Raw genomic sequence first — 19,550 nt, forward strand, 5'->3', positions numbered from 1 at the left:
TGAGAATGATGCGAGAAAACCATGAAAAACAAGTCAATGACTTGCTAAAGGAGACCCAAAAAAATACTGAAGAAAACAACACCTTAAAAAATAGACTAACTCAAATGGCAAAAGAGCTCCAAAAAGCCAATGAGGAGAAGAATGCCTTGAAAGGCAGAATTAGGCAAATGGAAAAGGAGGTCCAAAACACCACTGAAGAAAATACTACCTTCAAAATTAGATTGGAGCAAGTGGAAGCTGGTGACTTTATGAGAAATCAAGATATTATGAAACACAACCAAAGGAATGAAAAAATGGAAGACAATGTGAAATATCTCATTGCACTGACCTGGAGAATAGATCCAGGAGAGATAATTTAAAAATTATTGGACTACCTGAAAGCCATGATCAAAAAAAGAGCCTAGATATCATCTTTCAAAAAATTATCAAGGAGAACTGCCCTGATATTCTAGAACCACAGGGTAAAATAGAAATTGAAAGAATCCACCAATTGTCTCTTGAAAAAGATCCCCAAAAGAAAACTCCTAGGAATATTGTTGCCAAATTCCAGAGCTCCCAGATCAAGGAGAAAATACTGCAAGCAGCCAGAAAGAAACAATTTGAGTATTGTGGAAACACAATCAGAATAATCCAAGATCTAGCAGCTTATACATTAAGGGATTGAAGGGCTTGGAATATGATATTCCGGAGGTCAATGGAGCTAGGATTAAAACCAAGAATCACCTACCCAGCAAAACTGAGTATCATGCTCCAAGGCAAAATATGGATTTTCAATAAAATAGAGGACTTTCAAGCTTTCTCAGTGAAAACACCAGAGCTGAATAGAAAATTTGACTTTCAAGCACAAGAATCAAGGGAAGCATGAAAAGGTAAACAAGAAAGAGCAATCATTAGGGACTTACTAAAGTGGAACTGTTTTGTTTACATTCCTACATGGAAAGATGATGTGTGTAATTCATGAGACCTCAGTATTAGGATAGCTGAAGGGAATATACATACATACATACATACATATATGTGTACACACACACACACACACATATATACACATATATAGACAGAGGGCACAGGGTGAGTTGAATATGAAGGGATGATACCTAAAAAAATAAAATCAAATTAAGGCATGAGAGAGGAAGAAAAGGAGAGATAGAATGGGGTAAATTATCTCGCATAAAAGTGGCAAGAAAAAAAAGTTCTGTTGGAAAGGAAGAGGGAGCAGGTGAGGGGGAATGAGTGAATCTTGTTCTCATCAGATTTGACCTGAGGAGGGAATACCATACACACTCAATTGGGTATCTTACCCCACAGGAAAGAAGGAGGAAGAAGATAAAAAAGGGAGGGCGATAGAAGGGAGGGCAGATAGAGGGAGGAGGTAATCAAAAGCAAACACTTTTGTAAAGAGACAGGGTCAAGGAAGAAAACTGAATAAAGGGGGACAGGATAGGAGGGAGCAAAATATAGTTAAAGTCTTTCACAACATGAGTATTATGGAAGGGTTTTGCATAATGATACACATGTGGCCTATGCTGAATTGCTTGCCTTCTTAGGGAGGATGGGTGGGGAGGGAAGCAGGGAGAGGATTTCAAACTTACCGCCCCTGCCATCTGTGCAAACCAAGTCTTTAAATGGAAGCAATTTGCTCTGATGTGTGGACTCTTGAGTCCAAACCACCCTGACCCACCAAGGTAGCGACTAGTGTACTAATGTGCACTAATGTTAGGACACAACCCTCTGGATAGTTTTACCTGCCCACAGAAGTCTGTAAGCCCTGCTATGACCACTCACTGCCTCCGTCATCTGTGAGCTTCTCCATCCTGTACCAATGGCTAGAGTTTTTTAAACCTGCTTTAGGGCCTAGCTGGTTATTTTGTAATCAAAAACTCATTTCAAAAATCAAAAAAAAAGGGGGGGGAACCTGTTTATTAAAGCAAGGAAAAGTAAAAAAAAAAATAGAATTAGTATAGTTTAAAAAAAAGAAGCTTCAATTTCAATTGATTCTTATTCTGTTCTCTTTAAGGTTGAATTAAAATAGTAATAAGATCAGTCCTTCTTCAGTGATGTCCAATTCTTCGTGACCCCACTTGGGGTTTTCTTGGTGGAGATACTGGGAGTGGTTTGGTCATTTCCTTCTCCAGCTCATTTTACAGATGGGGAAACTGAGGTAAACAGGGTGAAGTTACTTGCCCAGGGTCACACTGCTAGTAAGTGTCTGAGGCTAGATTTGAACTCGGGAATGAGTGTTCCTGACTCCAGGCCCAGTGATCAATCTACTGCACCACCTAGGTGCCAATTAACAACACATAGAGGCTAAAATAGCGCCCATCACACAAAAGTGTAATCAATGTTGATTTATTTCTGGAAAAAAAGTGGTTAAGGAAGACACTGTTTAAAAAAAAAAAACTTTTGTACGTAGCTTTGAAAATGTTTCCTTTGAAAGACTTGGGCTTTACAAATTAAAAAGGAAAAGTAAGGCCAAGTGTGCAGATGAATGGAAATTCTGTTTTATAGAAAAGTAACATCAGGACATTAATCAGAATTGTGCTGAATATTTTTCAATAAAGAACCCTTCTGGCACAATTAATCTATCTGTGGACTACAGTCAAATTATCCTAAGTAGAAATGGAAAAATATTAAAACATTAATCCTCATCCCCCTACCGCACCCCATTATGGATTCTTTGATTAACTCGAAATAGGCAACTTTTCAAGATCCACCTTTATAGACTTCAGTCTAACTATATCACTCTCATCTTGTATTGATGACACTGTTGTGGGAGCGTTTTGTTTCTTGGTTTTTGTTGGGTTTTTTTTTTTGCCCTAAATTTATCCTTATAAAATGTCATCTTCTCAGATTTATCCCTTTTTTTTTAAAAGCCTGTCCAGATCTTTTGGATTCTAATTGTTATCCAAAATATTAACTATCCTTCTCAGTTTTCTGTCATCTGCCAAGCTGACTAGGAATTTCCCCAATATGACTTCAATGAAGACATTGACAAACCACAGTCCTCCCTTCCAGAATGACATCAATCTATTAGTCAACATTCTTTGGATTCAGTCATTCAGTCAGTCATGAATGAACTATTGTATCACCATTTGTCTGCCCAGTTTTGTCAAATGCAGATATATAATGGTTGGTTAGGGAGCTAGCCCCTCAGAACAACCTGGGTTCTGATTAAGAAGGGGAAGTCACTTAACCTCTTGGTGTCCCAGGCAACTCTTAAAACTATAAGGTTGCAGAAGAATTACTACATTGCAATGGTAGAGGGTGTTACCTCAAAGGGAACTCTCTATGCTAATGAAATCCCAGGTCCAGACCTAATACAAACGATTTCCCTTATTTACCAGTAGAGTGACCTCATTAAAAAAAACATCAGTCCTTCAAATAAGTGTCTTGGGAGCACGAGAGAAGTGAAGACTCTCCCCACCCCCGACCCTGCACTGGAACCCCTTCAAACAGGTTCACTCACTGGCCACAGTGATGTTGACCTCCTGATGCCGCTGGCCAGCCTGGTTGGCTGCATAGCAGGTATAGGTGCCAGCATCACTCTCGGTTGTATTGGCAAAGACTAGCATATAGCCTTCTTGGTAGACCTTGCCATGGTGGGGCACCCGGGTCCCAGCCCTCTCCCACCACACGCTGGGCTCTGGCACGCCATGGGGAGCAATGCAGGCTACACGCTCTTCTCTGCCCACTGTGAACACTCGAGGCTGGAAGGGTGGCATGTCTTCAATCTCTGTGAGGAAGGAGATAATTCTATTACTTGTAGATCATTATCAAGGTATCATTCTCCTTCTACTCTAATGCACCAAGTCCCCTTTGACCTCTACAGTTCCTCATCGACTCCCCTTGGCCTCCTGCCTACAATTCTAATCCTATCTCTGAACTTTGTATCTGAGCATGACATGAAGCCCCATTTTTTTCCCTCATGAGGGGGCCAGATGGTCCAGCCTCAGAACCTTAGACTCAGGCCTGCACTGACCTTCTAGGCGAAGAGTGGCCTCGAGGACAACAGGTGGGCCCCTCTGGCCACGACCCACACAGCGGTATACCCCAGCATTACGTAGTCGGACCTGTGGCAGCAGCAGAGAGCCATTGGAAAACACCGTGGCCCGACGGAGATGAGGAGTCCTGGGGAAGAGAGAGAACAGTTCAGTGATGGCGGGTGAGAGCCAGGCATTAAGGGGAGAATGCATACAGAACACAGCCCTGCTCATCTAGAAGGGGGAAGAGTTTGGAGACAGGGGAGATGGGGAAATAAGTAAGGGAGGGAGACTGACATGGACACTTATCATAAGTGGGGAGGAGTGGGGTCCTGGCATCTTTTGCTCACTCACCAGCCTTCTCAAAGCTCCCTGGAAATTAAAAGGACATTATAGGGGGAAGGCTTGTAGTGGTCAAGACAAGAAACCATTCAGGGGGGCCCTGCTGCCTTTGCTACCCAGGTTCAATTAATCCATCAATCAACAAATATTTTTATTAAGCATCTACTGTGTGCCAGGTTTTGTGCTAGGTGCTAGGGCCACAGGTACAAAGAATGAAACAGAATGAAAGGAAGAATTCCTAGTCAGCCTTTGGAAAGGTTCTGATCAAAGAATCCAGATATACCTACCACCTATGCTCCCAAGCAAGTCACACCCCTCCCCACAAAACTCCCAACCTTGCTCTCAAAGAATGGCCAACCTCTTATGCCTTAATATGTACAGACCACATTCTTTATAACTACCCTGTGAAGCAGGTAATGCAAAATTGATTATCTCCATCTTACAAATGAAGAAACATACTCAGAGATGTAGCCTGACTTGCTCCAGATCCCACAGCTGGTAAGTAAGGGGTTGAAGGGAAAAGGAAACATCTCAAAGACTCTTGGAGAATTTATACCATCTCAGCTGCTGGAGTGGGAGTATAAACTTGGTTTCTACAAATCACCAGGGTTTATTTTCTATCAGAGCCCAGGGTGTTTAAAGACCTTTAGAGACCATCAGACTCACAGCATTTTGCTTTCAGCAAGGCCACTACTTAAATCATCACAGATATAGATGTCTTTTTCTTAAAGAAAAAGGGAATTCTTTAGTGCCTCTTAGTAATGCATTCTGAAAATTAGAGGACCTGGATTTGAATCCCAGGCTCTGCCACTAACTACCTGGATGACCTTGGGCAAGTCACTTAACCTCTACGGGCCTCAGTTTCCTCACCTGCAAAATGAATGCATGGATGACATGATATGTGAGATCCTTATCAGCTCTAACCCTATGATCTCAAATGTCCCAGCTAAGGTTCAAATGCAGTTGTCTCCTGGTTCCAAGTTCAGAACTCCTTCCATTGGGCCAATACTGCACAAGGAGAGTTTTGAGGGTCTGGGCTAGAACAAAGCTTCTCTCTAAGAAAGAGGCTAGGAAGGACTTTGGGCGAGGAGAGGAAGGTTTCCTTCTAATTTCTGGCTGGACCAGACTAGAAGTAATAATAGCCAACATTTATATATCGCTTAAAAGTTCACAAATGTTTTACATAGCTATCTCAATTGATTCTCACAACAGCCCTGGGAGAGAGGGCTGTTATGACCCTTATTTTACAGATAAGGAAACTGAGGCTGACAGAGGCTAAACAACTTGCCTGGGGCTGGGGATGGGGGTAATCATGAGATTAGTAAGTATCCAGGGTGAGATTTGACCTTAGGTCTTCGTAACTAGAAATCTAGCACTCTGTCTAAAGCACTACTTAGCTATCCCAAATGAGGTAGAGGCCGTGGCCAGCTGGCCAGCCAGCCAGCACTCAGGGGTACTTTGTTTCCAGATGAAGTATGGGCATACTTATTGTTCTGCATCCTGTTGTTAGAAGGGCCCTGGGCTGTCCAATACCTCCCAGTTCACTTCACCTTAAACATAGACCATTTACAGGCATTAGCCTGTCATTCTAGGGCTTCTCCCATTGGCCACGTCTTGTGCCCTGACATCACATGCACACTGGTTCTTCCGTGTGCACTGTTTAAGGAGGGAAGGAGGCAGATCCTCCAGTCTACCCTGACACTGGGTGCTGGACCATCCGCAGGATGGATGGAAAAGGCTTACCGACTACGGTTAGTGATGGGGGAGTCATCCTCAAAGAACCACTGCACGGAAGGAGGTGGCTGGGCCATGAACTGGCAATGGAACATAGCATCCTCACCCTTCCCCACCACTTGGTCCTGGGGTACCACCAACGGACGTGCAAAGCTCTCATCTAATGGCAGAAGGAAAGAATAATGGCAAGAGGGAGCAGGGGGAAGGAGAGCAGAACCAATCTCTCAAAGAAAGAGGCTATCATCGAGCCAAAGGCTTCCTTCCCGCCCCCTAAGGTCACCCCTCCCATGACGCCATGCTGGCCATCTCTAACCCACCCTACCCCACGGACCCCAGGAATACCAGCAATGCTTAGGGTGATGTTCTGGTTGCTGCAGACGTGGCTGAAGGAATTGTGGGCACAACAGCTGTAAACACCGCTGTGCTCAGGGCTGGCACGACGCAGGGTCAGGTTTCTCTCTTTGCTGCTGACCGAGTAGTTGCCCTGACTGTCAGAGAGGGGATTGCCATCCCGGAACCACTGGTATGATGGGCTGTGGGACACAGGCGGTCAAGAACTAGAAACAGCTAATCCATCGTCCCACCTTGGACAACGGGATCAAGAAGGGGGCACTTTCCTAGTCCAAAATGACTGGTCTACTTGGAGTGGCAGAGAATGGGAGAGTCTAGGATGGCAGTGATGAGCATCATGGATGGCACAGAGTAAAAGAGGGCACAATGACAGAGGAAGGCCACCTTTTAGGCAGTACTAAGTAAAAGGATGAAAGGATGTAAAAATTTGGGGATGACCAGAAGATAAAACAAGTTGTGTTTTTTCTTTGTTAATACTATGATTACGATTACAGATGATGATGATGGTGATGATGATAACTGACACTGGGGAAGCTCTCTATATATCAGGGCACATCATCTAAGTAACATTTTTCCCATTTTACAGATGAAACTGAGGTTCAGGTTAAATGAGCCCACAGTTCCACAAAGACTCTTAACTGTCAGAAGCCGGATTAGAAACCATGTTTCTCCTGCCTCCAAGTACAACAAGTATTTTGACACTCTCTGTCTCTCTCTCTCATTTCCCCTCTTCTCTCTCCATTTTCTTTCTCTTCTCTCCCTCCCCCCTTCTCTCTCTCTGTCTCTCTCTCTCTGTCCTTCTCTCTCTCTCTCTGTCTCTCTCTCTCTCTGTCTCTCTCTGTCTCTCTCTCTCTCTCTCTCTCTCTCACACACACACACACACACACACACACACACACACTGCACAAAAGAAATACAAGTTTGATCAAAATTTAAAAGCACAGTTTTTCAGGGTCCTTACCGGGGATGTCCATCAATGTGACAACGTAGAGTGACCAGTGTCTGGGGCTGGATCTCTGCCAGGGAGGCTGGATGCTTTAGGATGACAGGCCCAGTCTCGATCCCTGAAGCACAGAAACCAGATTGTGACCTGGGAGCCCAGATCAAGACTTCTAATAGCCCACAGTGAGGGACGAAGAGGGAGGAGAGAGCAGAAAGCAGGGGAAGAGGAATTGAAGAAAAGCAAAGAAGAGAACCATGGCTTCCAGAAGCTAGAGAACACAAGACACTTTCTGCTAAGAAGAAGACAGAAAACTTGGTAGGGGTGAGACAGGCATGTGGAAGTTGTAGATTTTGAGTGTTCAAAGCTGCTCCCAGTAACTCGTGTCTGGTATTTTAAAAAAGCTGCCTCCCACTGCCCTGCCTGTTCAGAAGGTCACTTAGCAGACAGGACAGGGAAAGACAGATTGTGAAGCTTAAAAAAAATAAGACATTTTGTAGCAAAGGGGAGAGGCTACTTGACTCTCAGATACACTGCAGCACCAGCAGAGAATGAAACTCATCAGAGCCCTTTGTTGTCCAAGCACTCTCAAGTCTGGCAGCTGAGGCAAGGGACTTTCCGGGAGTTGGGAGCCAGAGGAAGTGGAAGAAAAGCACTCCAGGGGAGCCTTGCCCTGAGCCCACTCACTCACTCACATTTGATATTGAAGGAGGCATTGGCGCTATGGGCCTCTTCACCCGTGACATTATCCCGAGCCACACACTGAAAGGCACCCGCATCTTCCAGGCGGTCCACGGCTGCAAAGCTCAGGTTGTTCCCCTTGGTAAAGCGTCGTTCTGAGTCTTGGACAGGGACCCCATTGAGCAGCCAGCGCACGTGCACGTGGCCTGGGGACTCCACCTCGCAACGCAACAGTGCCCGGCGCCCCTGCAGTGCATCCTGGGAGGAAGGCTCCTTGGTAAAGATGATGGTGGCTCTTGTCCCTGTAGCTGGGGGTGGGAATGGAAGGAGAAGGAAAGAGAAGGTGTCATGGGAGGATCACTACCCCTCTACCCAACACACGATTCTTCTCCTTATCCTGACACATGATGCTGGAGAGCAGAGATGTAGAGACCTAAGCATATTGTAGGCCTTGAGGGTGGTACAAAAATTACCTACTAAGGGCCAAGCAAGAAACCAGCCCCTGAGAGGGCCTAATAGAGTTCTTGCCCTCAAGGAATTTACAGTCTTGGTCTGGCAAACTACTTGTATACACACATAAAATAGTGAAGTAATAACAAAAGGCAGGCTATGATAGTTGCCAGATGAGTGGTGTAGACAAGGCTGTCAGGAGGCCAGTGTTAGGAAAGATCACAGGATCACAGATTTAAAGGCAGAAGGAAAATCCCAATGGCTAGGATGGTCAGGGAAGATATGTTATTTGAGTTTAGTCTTAAATGATGAATCTGATTTTGATCAGCAGAGGAGTATCATCAGGAGGGAGAAAGTATAAGGTACTGTCTGCAAAGCATAAGGCTAGAAAGTATAAGGCTTGTTTGAGGGGCAGTGAACAGATAGCTCAGTCTGGCTGGAGTAGAATTGTGGCTGGAAAGTAAGACTGCAGAGGGTCTTAAAAACAACCCAGAGAGTGTGGCCTTTATTCTATAAGCAGTAAGGACCTAAGGAAGGTTTCAGAGCATCAATATGATCAAAATGATACTTACAGGAGATTAATTAAGCTGCTAGACACAATACACAACACAGCACAATGGAGTATTATGGACAGTTAAAATAAATGCATTGACCCAGGCCAATGTATGTAATCACAAAAGATAAGAGGGGGGTAACAGAAACACTGAAGTATTAAAGTTTCAAATGCAGTGCAAAAACAACAAAAAAAGAGTTTATCTTCACTCCTTAGGAGGAGTGAAGGTCTTCGGAGCCAACTTAATGGAATTAAGGGGCACCTTGCCATTGACTGACCTAAGATTGACCATTCCTCTGGTGGCCTTTAAGAAACAAAGCTTATAGATGTGGAAGTAGTTGAGGTTCTAGGAAGTAGGGCTCCTGGAAGCAGAGAAAAGAGACAGCTATGGAAGAGCTTCTCTATTTGTAATGGGTCGGGGAGAATGGGGGGAGATCTTTCTTCTCCTCCCCACAATGGCATGGTATCTTGCAGCAGAGCCACTTAATCACCTGAAGACACTATACCCACAAAAGAGAGTTGAGGGGAAAGGTAGCCTTCAGAAGTATGACCCCTGGCAACAGATGATATATGCAACGGATTCAAGAAAGAATTATCCCAGACAGTCTAGATTTGTGCTGTAAAGGGAACCTGTTCAATCTAAGCCCTTGGTGGGAGCAGCAGGAGGATACCGAAAGCAGAGAGAGGGCCGCTGGAGTCCTTTGGTGCCAGAGGTATGATATGCCTTGGTTACATGTGTGCCCTTCTACTGTGTGCTTGCTCCATGGGCACATCCAATCTTCCCACTGACACTGTGGGTATTTATGGGGGAGTGTGCCCCCTGCATTACGGGTAGAATGTTTTGTAGCTCCTCTTCTTACTCCCTTGCTTTGAATCAACTATGACTACTAGCTGGCTCTGAAAAGGAAGTGTACGGATGGAGGGAGGCTTGTGACCTGTAGTTTTAGAGAGTACAGACCTACAGAGTTACTTTGAAATTGTGGCAGCAGTTATTTCCTGGGGTTCCAACCTGCAAGTACCAAGTTGGGAGGGGAGGTAACCCCTGAAGGGTTGCTACAGGAGAATGAAAAAGAGACATTAAAGCCTTTTTTTTTTTGAGAGAAGGAAGGGCAATTGGGGTTAAGCGACTTGCCCAAGGTCACACAGCTATTAAGTGTGTCAAGTGTCTGAGGCCGAATTTGAACTCAGGTTCTCCCGAGTCCAGGGCTGGTACTCTACATACTGTGCCACCTAGCTGCCCCCGCAAAAAGTCTTAAATGAAGTTATGCAAAGCAGGAAAATGTCCTTTTTACTTTCCAGGTGTCCAGTGAGGAAGACAAACTGCTGTGGGCCTTTGAGTAGGGGATGGAGGGGTGGGAGATCTCAGGCCCTTTCTCACCCAGTTATCATGAAGTCAAGAGTACATGGTATGGGTCAACGTGGAGCCAACTGCCCATGGTCCTGGTGCTTAAAATGAAGGCGTACTGGACCTTGGGAGCTGAGAGAGCTCAGGAGACGCACCAAAGATCTGAAAGCTGGAGTCAGGCCGGAGCTCTTAGCCACCAGCACAGCTCTGAGAAGTAAATGACACCCAGCCCAGCAGTGGACTGACCAGCAGCCAAGCAAGGGATCTACTCTTTCCATTGGCTATGCTCCATTCACAAGTGAACTTAATGAGGCAAATGCTTTGTAGCAAATTGCTTGAAGTTTGAACTCAATCTCCACAAGGACTAAGGTGGTGTAGGGGAGAGTGTGCCCTTGGTTTGGGGGCAGTTCCATGTTTGCTGTAGCTTTTCAATGAATATCCTTTTGTAAAAACCAAAACAACAACCAAAAAAACCCCATGTATCTAGATGACTCTTTTTTTCATTTTCATTATTTCATTTCATTCTTAAAAAGCATCAGCAAAACTTTTATGTATGAAGGAGAGAGGAAAGGAAGGAAGGAAGGAGGGGAGAGAGGGAGGGAGAGAGGGAGGGAGAAAGGTAGGGAGGAAGGAAGAGAGGGAGGAAGGAAGGGAGGGAGGGAGAGAGAGAGAGGAAGTGAGGAAGTGAGGGAGGGAGGGAGGGAGAAAGGAAAGGAGGGAGAAAGGAAAGGAGGGAGGGAGGAAAAGGAAGGGATTTATCTTGATAAAGATAGTGTCTACTAGATGCCAGGCACTGTGCTAAATACTTTACAAATATGATTGTCTCATTTGATCCTCACAACCCTAAGAGGGAGGTGCCCCATTTTACAGCTGAGGAAACTGAGGCAGACCAAAATTAAATGACTTTCCCAGGGTCACACAGCTAGTAGAAGTCCAAAAGGAATAGAGCAAGTTGATATTGCTACTATCTTGTTAATATTTACATAAATAAAAGTTTTTAATATGAATAGGTCGGATTACATGATTTTAAGATTATAGGCCTTATTTTATTTATCTGCTGACTTTATAAATTATTTCCTTCAAGGGCCCATGATTTTATCAGCACAGGCTCTCTTTTCCACTGATTCTGACTCAGTGGACAGTCTGCGTGGTAATACGGCCCTATAAATTCATCAGCCAATGGCTGACCCTTTGAATTTTGGGGGGTGTCCTTTTAATCTATCATTGTCTTGTACTAGAAACTGTACTTTCCAGCTTGGCAAGACCTGCTCTGTTGGCAGAGCTTTTGGGAACCCTAGGCCATCCTCACACCACCCTGAGGCATCAGGACTTAGGCAGAGAGAAGGGGAAAAAAATCAGACCTCCACATCAGAGAGGGAGACAGCATGATGGGGAACCCTAATCCGGAATTAACTGACAGTGTCTGCCCCAACATCAGTCAGCTCTCAAGAGACTCCACCCTGACAATGGGGCAGGATAGCCAGGGTTATCTAGGGCCCTGGCTGCTGGCAAAGGCATGCCAGGACTGCCTCCCACCCACTATAGCAAGGAAACCTCCTGTTTGCTGCCAAGGTTGACTTCTTAATGGAAAGGCAAAGAAGGAAGGGCCAAGAATGCCCATGTTTCTACCTGAGGCCTTCCTTCATCTCCGATTCCCAACTCCAATGCTACCACTCAACTCTGGCCCAGGTTCAAGATGCCACCCTGAAGAAGGGGGCCCCCAGCAGGGAAGGGCCAAGTCCTACGTTCCCCATGACAGTTTGAACAAAGGAAAAGAGAGGAGAGTGTGCCGAACAGCAACTCCAGCAGGGAGGTGGAGGGCAGGGCAGGGCAGGTGGCATGGTTACGGAAGCAGGAGTAACACATGGGCCTTTGTTCCTGGGGCCCATGTGGGTGCACTATAGACAGAGAGTTGCAAGGGACTGGGACCGTGTTAATGAGCAGCCTTCCAAACCTGGGGGTGCTGGGCAGAAGGACACAGCCTTCATCCTTATTATGCCCAGACCTCCAACTTCGCCAAGTCTGGGAAGAGACCCAAACAAGTTTTGCCCAACCTCTCCCCAAAAGGGAGTTCTTTCTTAGTTTAACCTACTACAAGAAAGAAAGAGACAGAGACAGACACACAGACAATGCAATGTAGGGGTTTAAATTCTGCCTGGATACTTCCTAGCTCTGTGGATCCTGACCAAGTCATTTAATCCTTTTGCACCTCAATTTCCTTATCTATAAAACCAGAAGCTGGACCTGATTACCCAATGATCCCTCCAAATCCCTTTCGGAGCCAGGTTCCTCAGAAACTGCAGTGGAGAATTCACCAGAAAGTTATCCCCCACACAAGTTGAGTTCTGGGTTTTCCCTAAACCTGTGCATCTGATAGATATTTGAAAACTTGAATCATGTGAACTGATAGGGTGGAAAACTGTAAAGCACATGGGACTTGAGAAGTCAGAAGACCTGGGTATGAATCTCAGCCCTGCTACTTACTGTGTGACCTCTGGCAGTCAATTTCCCTCTCTGGGTCTCCCAATTTCTAGATTTCGAGAAATGAAGTGGACTAGCCTAAATAATTTCTAAGGTCTCTTCCAGCTCTAAATCTTGTGATCTCTGAGAAAAAGTATTGGGAAAGTTTCCCATCGATCTGGCTGATTTTCCATTATTCTCGGCTTTCTAGCTGCATCTTTCTCAGAATACGACCCAGTTCCTCTCCTTCCCCGTTTGCAGAATGTCAGGGTTAGAAGAGTCCCAAGGTATAACCAAGAGAATTGTGAAGCAGAATCCCATGTTATAACAGAAAGAAGACATGGGTTCTAATTCCAGTTCTGTCACTAATAGTAGGGTCTTGGGGAAAACTATTTTTTCTCCCTGAGATTCAGGACCATAAAATGAAGGGATTGGACTAAATTATCTATTAAGGTCCTGCTTTTTTCAAACATTTTATTCCTAATTCAAAGCTTTCATTTGATAGATGAGGAAACTATGAGGCACAGAGAAGGAAGACAACTTACCCAAGGTCACATGGCCAGTTATTAGCAGGACAATGAACAGAAGTTAGGGGTTTTGACTCTTAATCCAGAGCCCTGTTACCTCATGCTGCCTCTTAAAAAATAGATAGATAGACAGATAAAATTTGGGGCTGTAACAAACAACCTGAGATTAAAGGATTTTGATTTCTACCTATCAACTGAGCTAGCTGCTTTGATCAAGCATGATGCTCGACTGCCATGATGCTAATACTTGAATGACAAATACTGAAAGCACTGAAATGAACTCAAGACAATAACAAAGAACACATGAGAAAAAGAAGAAAGAACAGATGAAGCTTGCACACTGGGTAAAATCCAAAGAGCCTTTCAAGACAGCTGTGAAGAATGTGGGCATGATTTCACAAATGAGAAACTGAGGCAAAGTATGATAAGAGGGTGATATGTCTCAGCTTCAAAGATGAATTTAAATCTTGAGAACCGACTAAAGAACGTCCCAATTCCAGGTGTAATGTGCTCAATTTAACGAACACCTGGTTTAAACCAGAGGTATACACAAGCCTAAAAAGATTACCTGCAGCGAAGCTGAAGGAATGTCCCTAACAAGTATACTTACACAGAAAGGTAAGAAGTCACTTGTTCTTTATGGCAAAAAACAACTGCCTTATGAAATCCTGAAGGGCTCCTGCTCTGGTAGCCTAGGGAGGGATGTGAGGGTATTAGCCTTGAACCTGTAAAGCCTTGGCCCTTTAGAGTTACCACAAGGCCCAAATGTTTGGGAAAGAAGAGGGATTCCAGAAACAAAGAGGAGCTGAGGAAAGACCCAACCCATCTGAGTAGAGGTAAAAGTGTGTCTACCAGAAAAACAGCGAATGTTAGTTCAGAAGACCTGGGTTGGAGTTCCAGCTAGTTAGGGGCTTTGGACAAATCACCTGACCTCTCTCAGTCAGGTTTCCTTGTTGGTGAAACGGAACTACTGCTATTACCTACATCAAATGTGATGCTACAAGCTAAGTACTTTAAAAATCTTTAAGAGCTACATGAATAGGAGTTCTTGCCAGGCAGCAAGCAGGCCAAAAAGTTTCATGTACCCGGTTAAAGAGCTGACAGCCCAGAAGAGAAATGACCCTGAAGGATCCACCCTTGGCAGTAAGGGTTGACAGGCTGAGCTACCACCTGCCACAGTAACCTGAGCCAGGCCAAGAGCCAGGCAGCATTCCTTTGAGGGGCCGTGGCTTCCCCCTCGGACTCAGCCTGCAGCATCCCCTCCTGCATTACAGGAGGAGTGGGGGGCCTCAGGGATGACATGGAAAGCCACAAGGACTCACTAGGGTTTGAGCATTTATATTCCCAGACCGCCACACTCAGAACCCCTTCTGCTTGCACGACAAGGTCTGGGAAACATCAAAGTTAGACCCACGGGGCCTTCTGTCCTTACGTCAGCCCACAGCAGGTCCTGGTTAGCACTTGGCTGGGGCAGATTTTAGACAGTACAAAGGCAGTCAAAGCTGTTGCCAAGACTTCTCCAAGCCCACAGCCCCCCACTCAGACTCAGCACGACCAACCCAATCCCTCCCCCATCACCACCACCCACAGGGCCAGCTAGGCAAAGGGATGAGTCTCAGGTCCAAATACAAGAGGAAAAGGAAGCAAATCACTGGACAGTCCTTCAGCCACCACGTGTTAAGAAGAGAGTCTATGGTGTGGCCCAGAGCTCAAACCATCAGAGATGAACACCTGAGGTTATTCTGTTTGGGGGTGGAGACAGTTGGGGGTTAAAAAAGTTCCCCACAGAAGTATCAGAAACCTGACAAACTCCTCCAAAAAGATGAACAACCTGCAGCTATTAACAGCTTTGGATCCTATTTCTAATGCAGGGGCTACTCGATGAATGTTGGATGATGATACACATAAATGATGAATTAGGAAGGTTTTCTGAGAACACGGCCAGCCTCAAGAGAAACAGGGACCAGTTTCTGTCTTTGCCCCTTAGAATGGAAAAGAGACACCACATGGGAGGAAGATTCCCACTACTTCCTGACCTATCATCCCACAAAGAAGGGCTATGACAAGTAAAGGCTAAGAGACACCCATAGCTTCTTCTAGCACCTCCTTACCAATGGACTTCTTAAACATGCTCCACCCCAAAGAGGACAAAGAAAGGAGCATACGTGTTGTCCAGGTGAGGAGCCAAGAGGCCTGGGGAATCCAAGAGGGAAGGCCCTGGAAACATGGAGGAGTTATTCAAAGGCAGACACATATCTGTCCAAAACAGTCTCTGATAGCCCAATAAAGACATTTTCTAAATTCCTTCATTTGCTTTTCTCTCCCTAAACCCTACTCTGCAAGCAGACACTCAATGTGAATGTGAACCACCCCCCAAAGAAAGACACTCCTCTCTCTCTCTCTGTGTCTCTCTCTGTCTCTCTCTCTCCCCTCTTTCTTTCCTTCTCCCCATAAACTATTTAGGGGGAGAGCTGGATGGGCACACATCCCAGCATTCTCTATTCCTGGGGCTCTCGTAGGGAAACAGACATCTCTGGTCTGCTGCCCAATTTCTCTGTTATTCTCCAGGCTCTTTGCCTAGAAGATCCCAGTGTGTACATGTGTGTGTGTGAAGAGGAGGAGGTGGGGGGTGGGAGGACTTTTTACAAACATAACCATTCCACTATAACTTGGTCAGGGAGCTTAGTTAGCCAAGATTCTTCCCTTCCTTATGCCTCAGATTATCCCTCTGCCTTTAGTGCTTATCAACTATTGACCCAACAGGAAAAGGTTCCTAGTGTAGAGAGACAGTCCCCTGGGCTTGAGGAGAACAAGCCAGACCCATTATCACCGGTCAAAATGACTGCAGAAAAACTCTTTAACAGCTTCCTACAGTTAAGCAAATATAGATGACTGAAACTCTTAGGCAGGCGAGCAAACCACTCTCCTTTGAAATCGCGAGACCTAAGAACTAGGAGGAATGAAATGTCCTTCTCGTGAGAAGAACCATGGGAATCCCTCCAAAACAGATAGTCAAGAGAAGCATGGGTACTGGGCACACGATGAATGGATCACACTTGCAAAGACTCACAAGTGTCAACATGGGGCCAGGGGCAATTTTGCCACTCCTCACTGAAGGGAGAACAGTGTACCCATATAATAAAGCTGAGGATGTCTCCTAGAGACTGAGCTCTGAAGCTCCAAGGTGGGCAGCTTCCAAGAAGTCAAACCTCTTCCCACCTGGGGCACTCAGAGGTGGTAGGGTGGGAGAGCTCCTAAGTCACTGAGGAGGCAGCAGAAGACCCCAGGCTGAGAGGTAGCATGAAACCCTGTTTTCAGATATAGGGAAGGATTTCCCCTCTCCCCCCACCCCCTGCTCAAGTGCCTAATCAATGCTTTTTTCATTTATTTATTCAATAAGCCTAGAAAGGCAGGCTGGAGCCAGATGGGGAAGGCCTTTAAATGCCAAGCTAAAGAGTCTGTACTTCATCCCATAGTCAGCAGCGAGCCATCAAAGGTTCTTTAACAAGGAGTGACTCATTCTCTAGAAGGATTACTCTGGCAGCTGTGTGGAGGATGGATTGGAAAGGGGGGAACTTGGAAGAAAGGATATCAACTAGAAAGCAAATGATAGCCCAGGTAAAAGGCAATGAGGGCCTAAACTAGGGTGGCAATGATGTGAGTAGAAAGCCATGGATGCAAGAGACATGGCGGGAGAATCAACAAGGCCCACCTGATGATCAAATATGAGCGGTGAGGAAGAGGGAAGTCAAGTACTAACAGATTCTGAAGGTAGGAAAGTAGATGACTAGAACGTGTAGCTCTCAAGAGAAACAGGAAAATTTGGAAGAGGGGAGGGTTTCAGACAGTGAAAGATAATGAGTTGTTCTGGGTAGTTTGAGTTTAAGGCCTATGGAACCTCCTGGTGGAAACATACAATAGGCAGTTGGTAGGGTAGCTAGGTGGCGCAGGGCCTGCAGTCAGGAGGACCTGAGTTCAAATCTGATCTCAGATACTTCCTAGCTGGGTGACCTGGGGGCGAGTCACTTCACTCTGTTTGCCTCAGTTTCCTCATCTGTAAAATGAGCTGGAGAAGGAAATGGCCAACCACCCCAGTATCTTTGCCAAGAAAACCCCAAATGAGGCTATGAAGAGTCAGACACGACTGAAATGACTCAACAATGATGCATGACTGTAGGTCAGGAGAGAGACGAGACGCGTGTGTGTATTTGTCAGTCTCCTTTGAGGAGGTTGCATGGATAGGTTGGCCACCCCAAGGAACACTCCCAATACTCCTATGCTAGCGCCCCACTCCCTCTTCTAGGGACATGTTCCAGCATTGGCAATGAACACATGGACGGGAAGCAATCCCACGCGGTGAAAAGAGCGCTAGACTGAGAACAAAGAAGCCTGAGCTCTAGTCCCAGTTTCCTTGTGCTAACAGGCAAATCACTCTCCCTTCTCTGGGCTTAAGTTCAGTCTTCTTTTCTGCGACAAGGTTGAACTGGATGAGCAGAGAAGGAAATCAATCAACAAGAATCTTTCAAGCATCAGACCCTGTGTTAGGAGCTGAGGATAATAAGTTTAAGCAGCCCCTACCCTCGAGGAGTTTACATTCTATCAGAGGAAACAATATGCATAAGTAAGAACGTATAAAAATAAACACGAGGAGATAGAGTCGATGAGGGAGGAGCTGGAAAAAAATCAGGAAAGGCTTCATGTTGAATGTGGTACCTGAGCTAAGCCTTGAAGGATATCGGGGACTCTAAGACAGAGGTTAAGAATGGAGTGCATTCTAGGCATAGGAGCCAGTCTGTGTGAAGAAAAACATGGAGATGGGAGATGTGTAAAGATGAGGCCATTTTGTCTGGACTAGGGAGTGCATGAAGGGGAGTATTAGACAATAAGGCTGGAAAGAGCCACTGGAGTCAGCCTCAAAATGCCAAACAGATAAGGCAGCAAAGGGTTTTTTCCCCCTTAGGTCTAAAATTCTGTCCGCTATCTATGACAGGGTTTGGAGGGGCAGGTCTAAATCAACCTTAGCAGACACTAAGATGCTTCTCCCAGAGGTACACGTTGTGCCTCCTCCCCTCCTCTGACTATAGCATGATGCTGGCTGATGGTTTTCCTGAGTTTCTCAATATCAGCAAAAGCCAAGCCAGAGGAAATGTTCCCACGTCAAGCAGGGGAGATGGAGAAAAAGATCCTTGGGGTTCCAAAATAAATCCAAACCTACTCATGGCTGGCTGGACTGAATAAAAAGAACAAAAATCACCAGAAAATTAGGGGTAAAAACAACCAATCTGGTTATCTCATCTATCATAACTTCCTGAAGTGAGAAAAAAAAAACCCCACAGTTCAGGAACAGCAGGACACTAACAGACTCGTCTTCCCAAGCCCCATACCCCTACAACCTAAGACACAACATCCTTCAGTATGTTCAAATACCAATGCCCAGGTTCAAATCCTGTAGGAAAAAAGGAGTCTCTACAAATAGTCCTGCAGGGTCAGAGGAAGATCTATGACAATGCCCTTCACATGCCAGCAGAGATAAACACTTTGGGAGGATTTGCGAAGAGGTTAAAGTGCTAGGATAGGATTAAGAGCACTGGATTTGGAAATCATAAAACCTGGGTTTAAATCCTAGTTCTGCTACTTACACAATCTATGTGACCCTAGACAAGTCACTTCCTCTCTGTGGTCATCTTTATTTCATTTGTGAAATGAGAGAGTTCCAGCTCTAAACTCTGTCTCCTTGTAGGCTCCCTACTCCGGGTTAAGGTCTATCTCTTCCCTGAAGTCTACCCTGACCACAGGCATCTCTCCTTCCTCTGAATTCCTACAACATTTATTCATACACAGTCTTGTGACATCGCTTGTATTCCTTAAGTCGTATCATTGTTCAACTTTTCCTTTGTATTGGTCTACTGGACCTTAAGATCCAGGAAGGTGGGGACTCATGAACTGGAGGATTCTTCATTACAAAGCTCCCACTGAGCCTAGGCTAGGGCTGATCACACAACGGGAGCTCAATAAATACTTGTTGGATGAATCCATTTGAGGTTGCCCCAATGCCACTAGCTCAGGAGTCAGGACACTCGGCTTCCAGCTAGTCTGGTCTTAGGACTTTAGAAATGGGAAGGGACCTAAGGGAGCATCTAATTCAAATCCTTCATTTTACTGGTGAGGAAATTGAACACTGGCCCGG

General features: G+C 45.4%; 1 protein-coding gene across 1 annotated transcript in view; it reads right to left on the minus strand.

Annotated features, from left to right (window-relative positions):
• PTK7 (protein tyrosine kinase 7 (inactive)) overlaps nucleotides 1–19,550 on the minus strand; it is a 90,354-nt gene that overhangs the window by 38,689 nt on the left and 32,115 nt on the right. The window contains exons 2-7 of the mRNA XM_036767557.1: nucleotides 8,043–8,336; nucleotides 7,369–7,471; nucleotides 6,399–6,589; nucleotides 6,066–6,216; nucleotides 3,980–4,128; nucleotides 3,467–3,733 (exon numbers count right to left, since the gene is read on the minus strand). Coding sequence (XP_036623452.1) covers nucleotides 3,467–3,733; nucleotides 3,980–4,128; nucleotides 6,066–6,216; nucleotides 6,399–6,589; nucleotides 7,369–7,471; nucleotides 8,043–8,336 — 1,155 coding nt within the window. The remainder of the gene's footprint in view (nucleotides 1–3,466; nucleotides 3,734–3,979; nucleotides 4,129–6,065; nucleotides 6,217–6,398; nucleotides 6,590–7,368; nucleotides 7,472–8,042; nucleotides 8,337–19,550) is intronic.

This window comes from Trichosurus vulpecula, chromosome 7 (assembly GCF_011100635.1).
Source record: "Trichosurus vulpecula isolate mTriVul1 chromosome 7, mTriVul1.pri, whole genome shotgun sequence".
NCBI lineage: Eukaryota > Metazoa > Chordata > Mammalia > Diprotodontia > Phalangeridae > Trichosurus > Trichosurus vulpecula.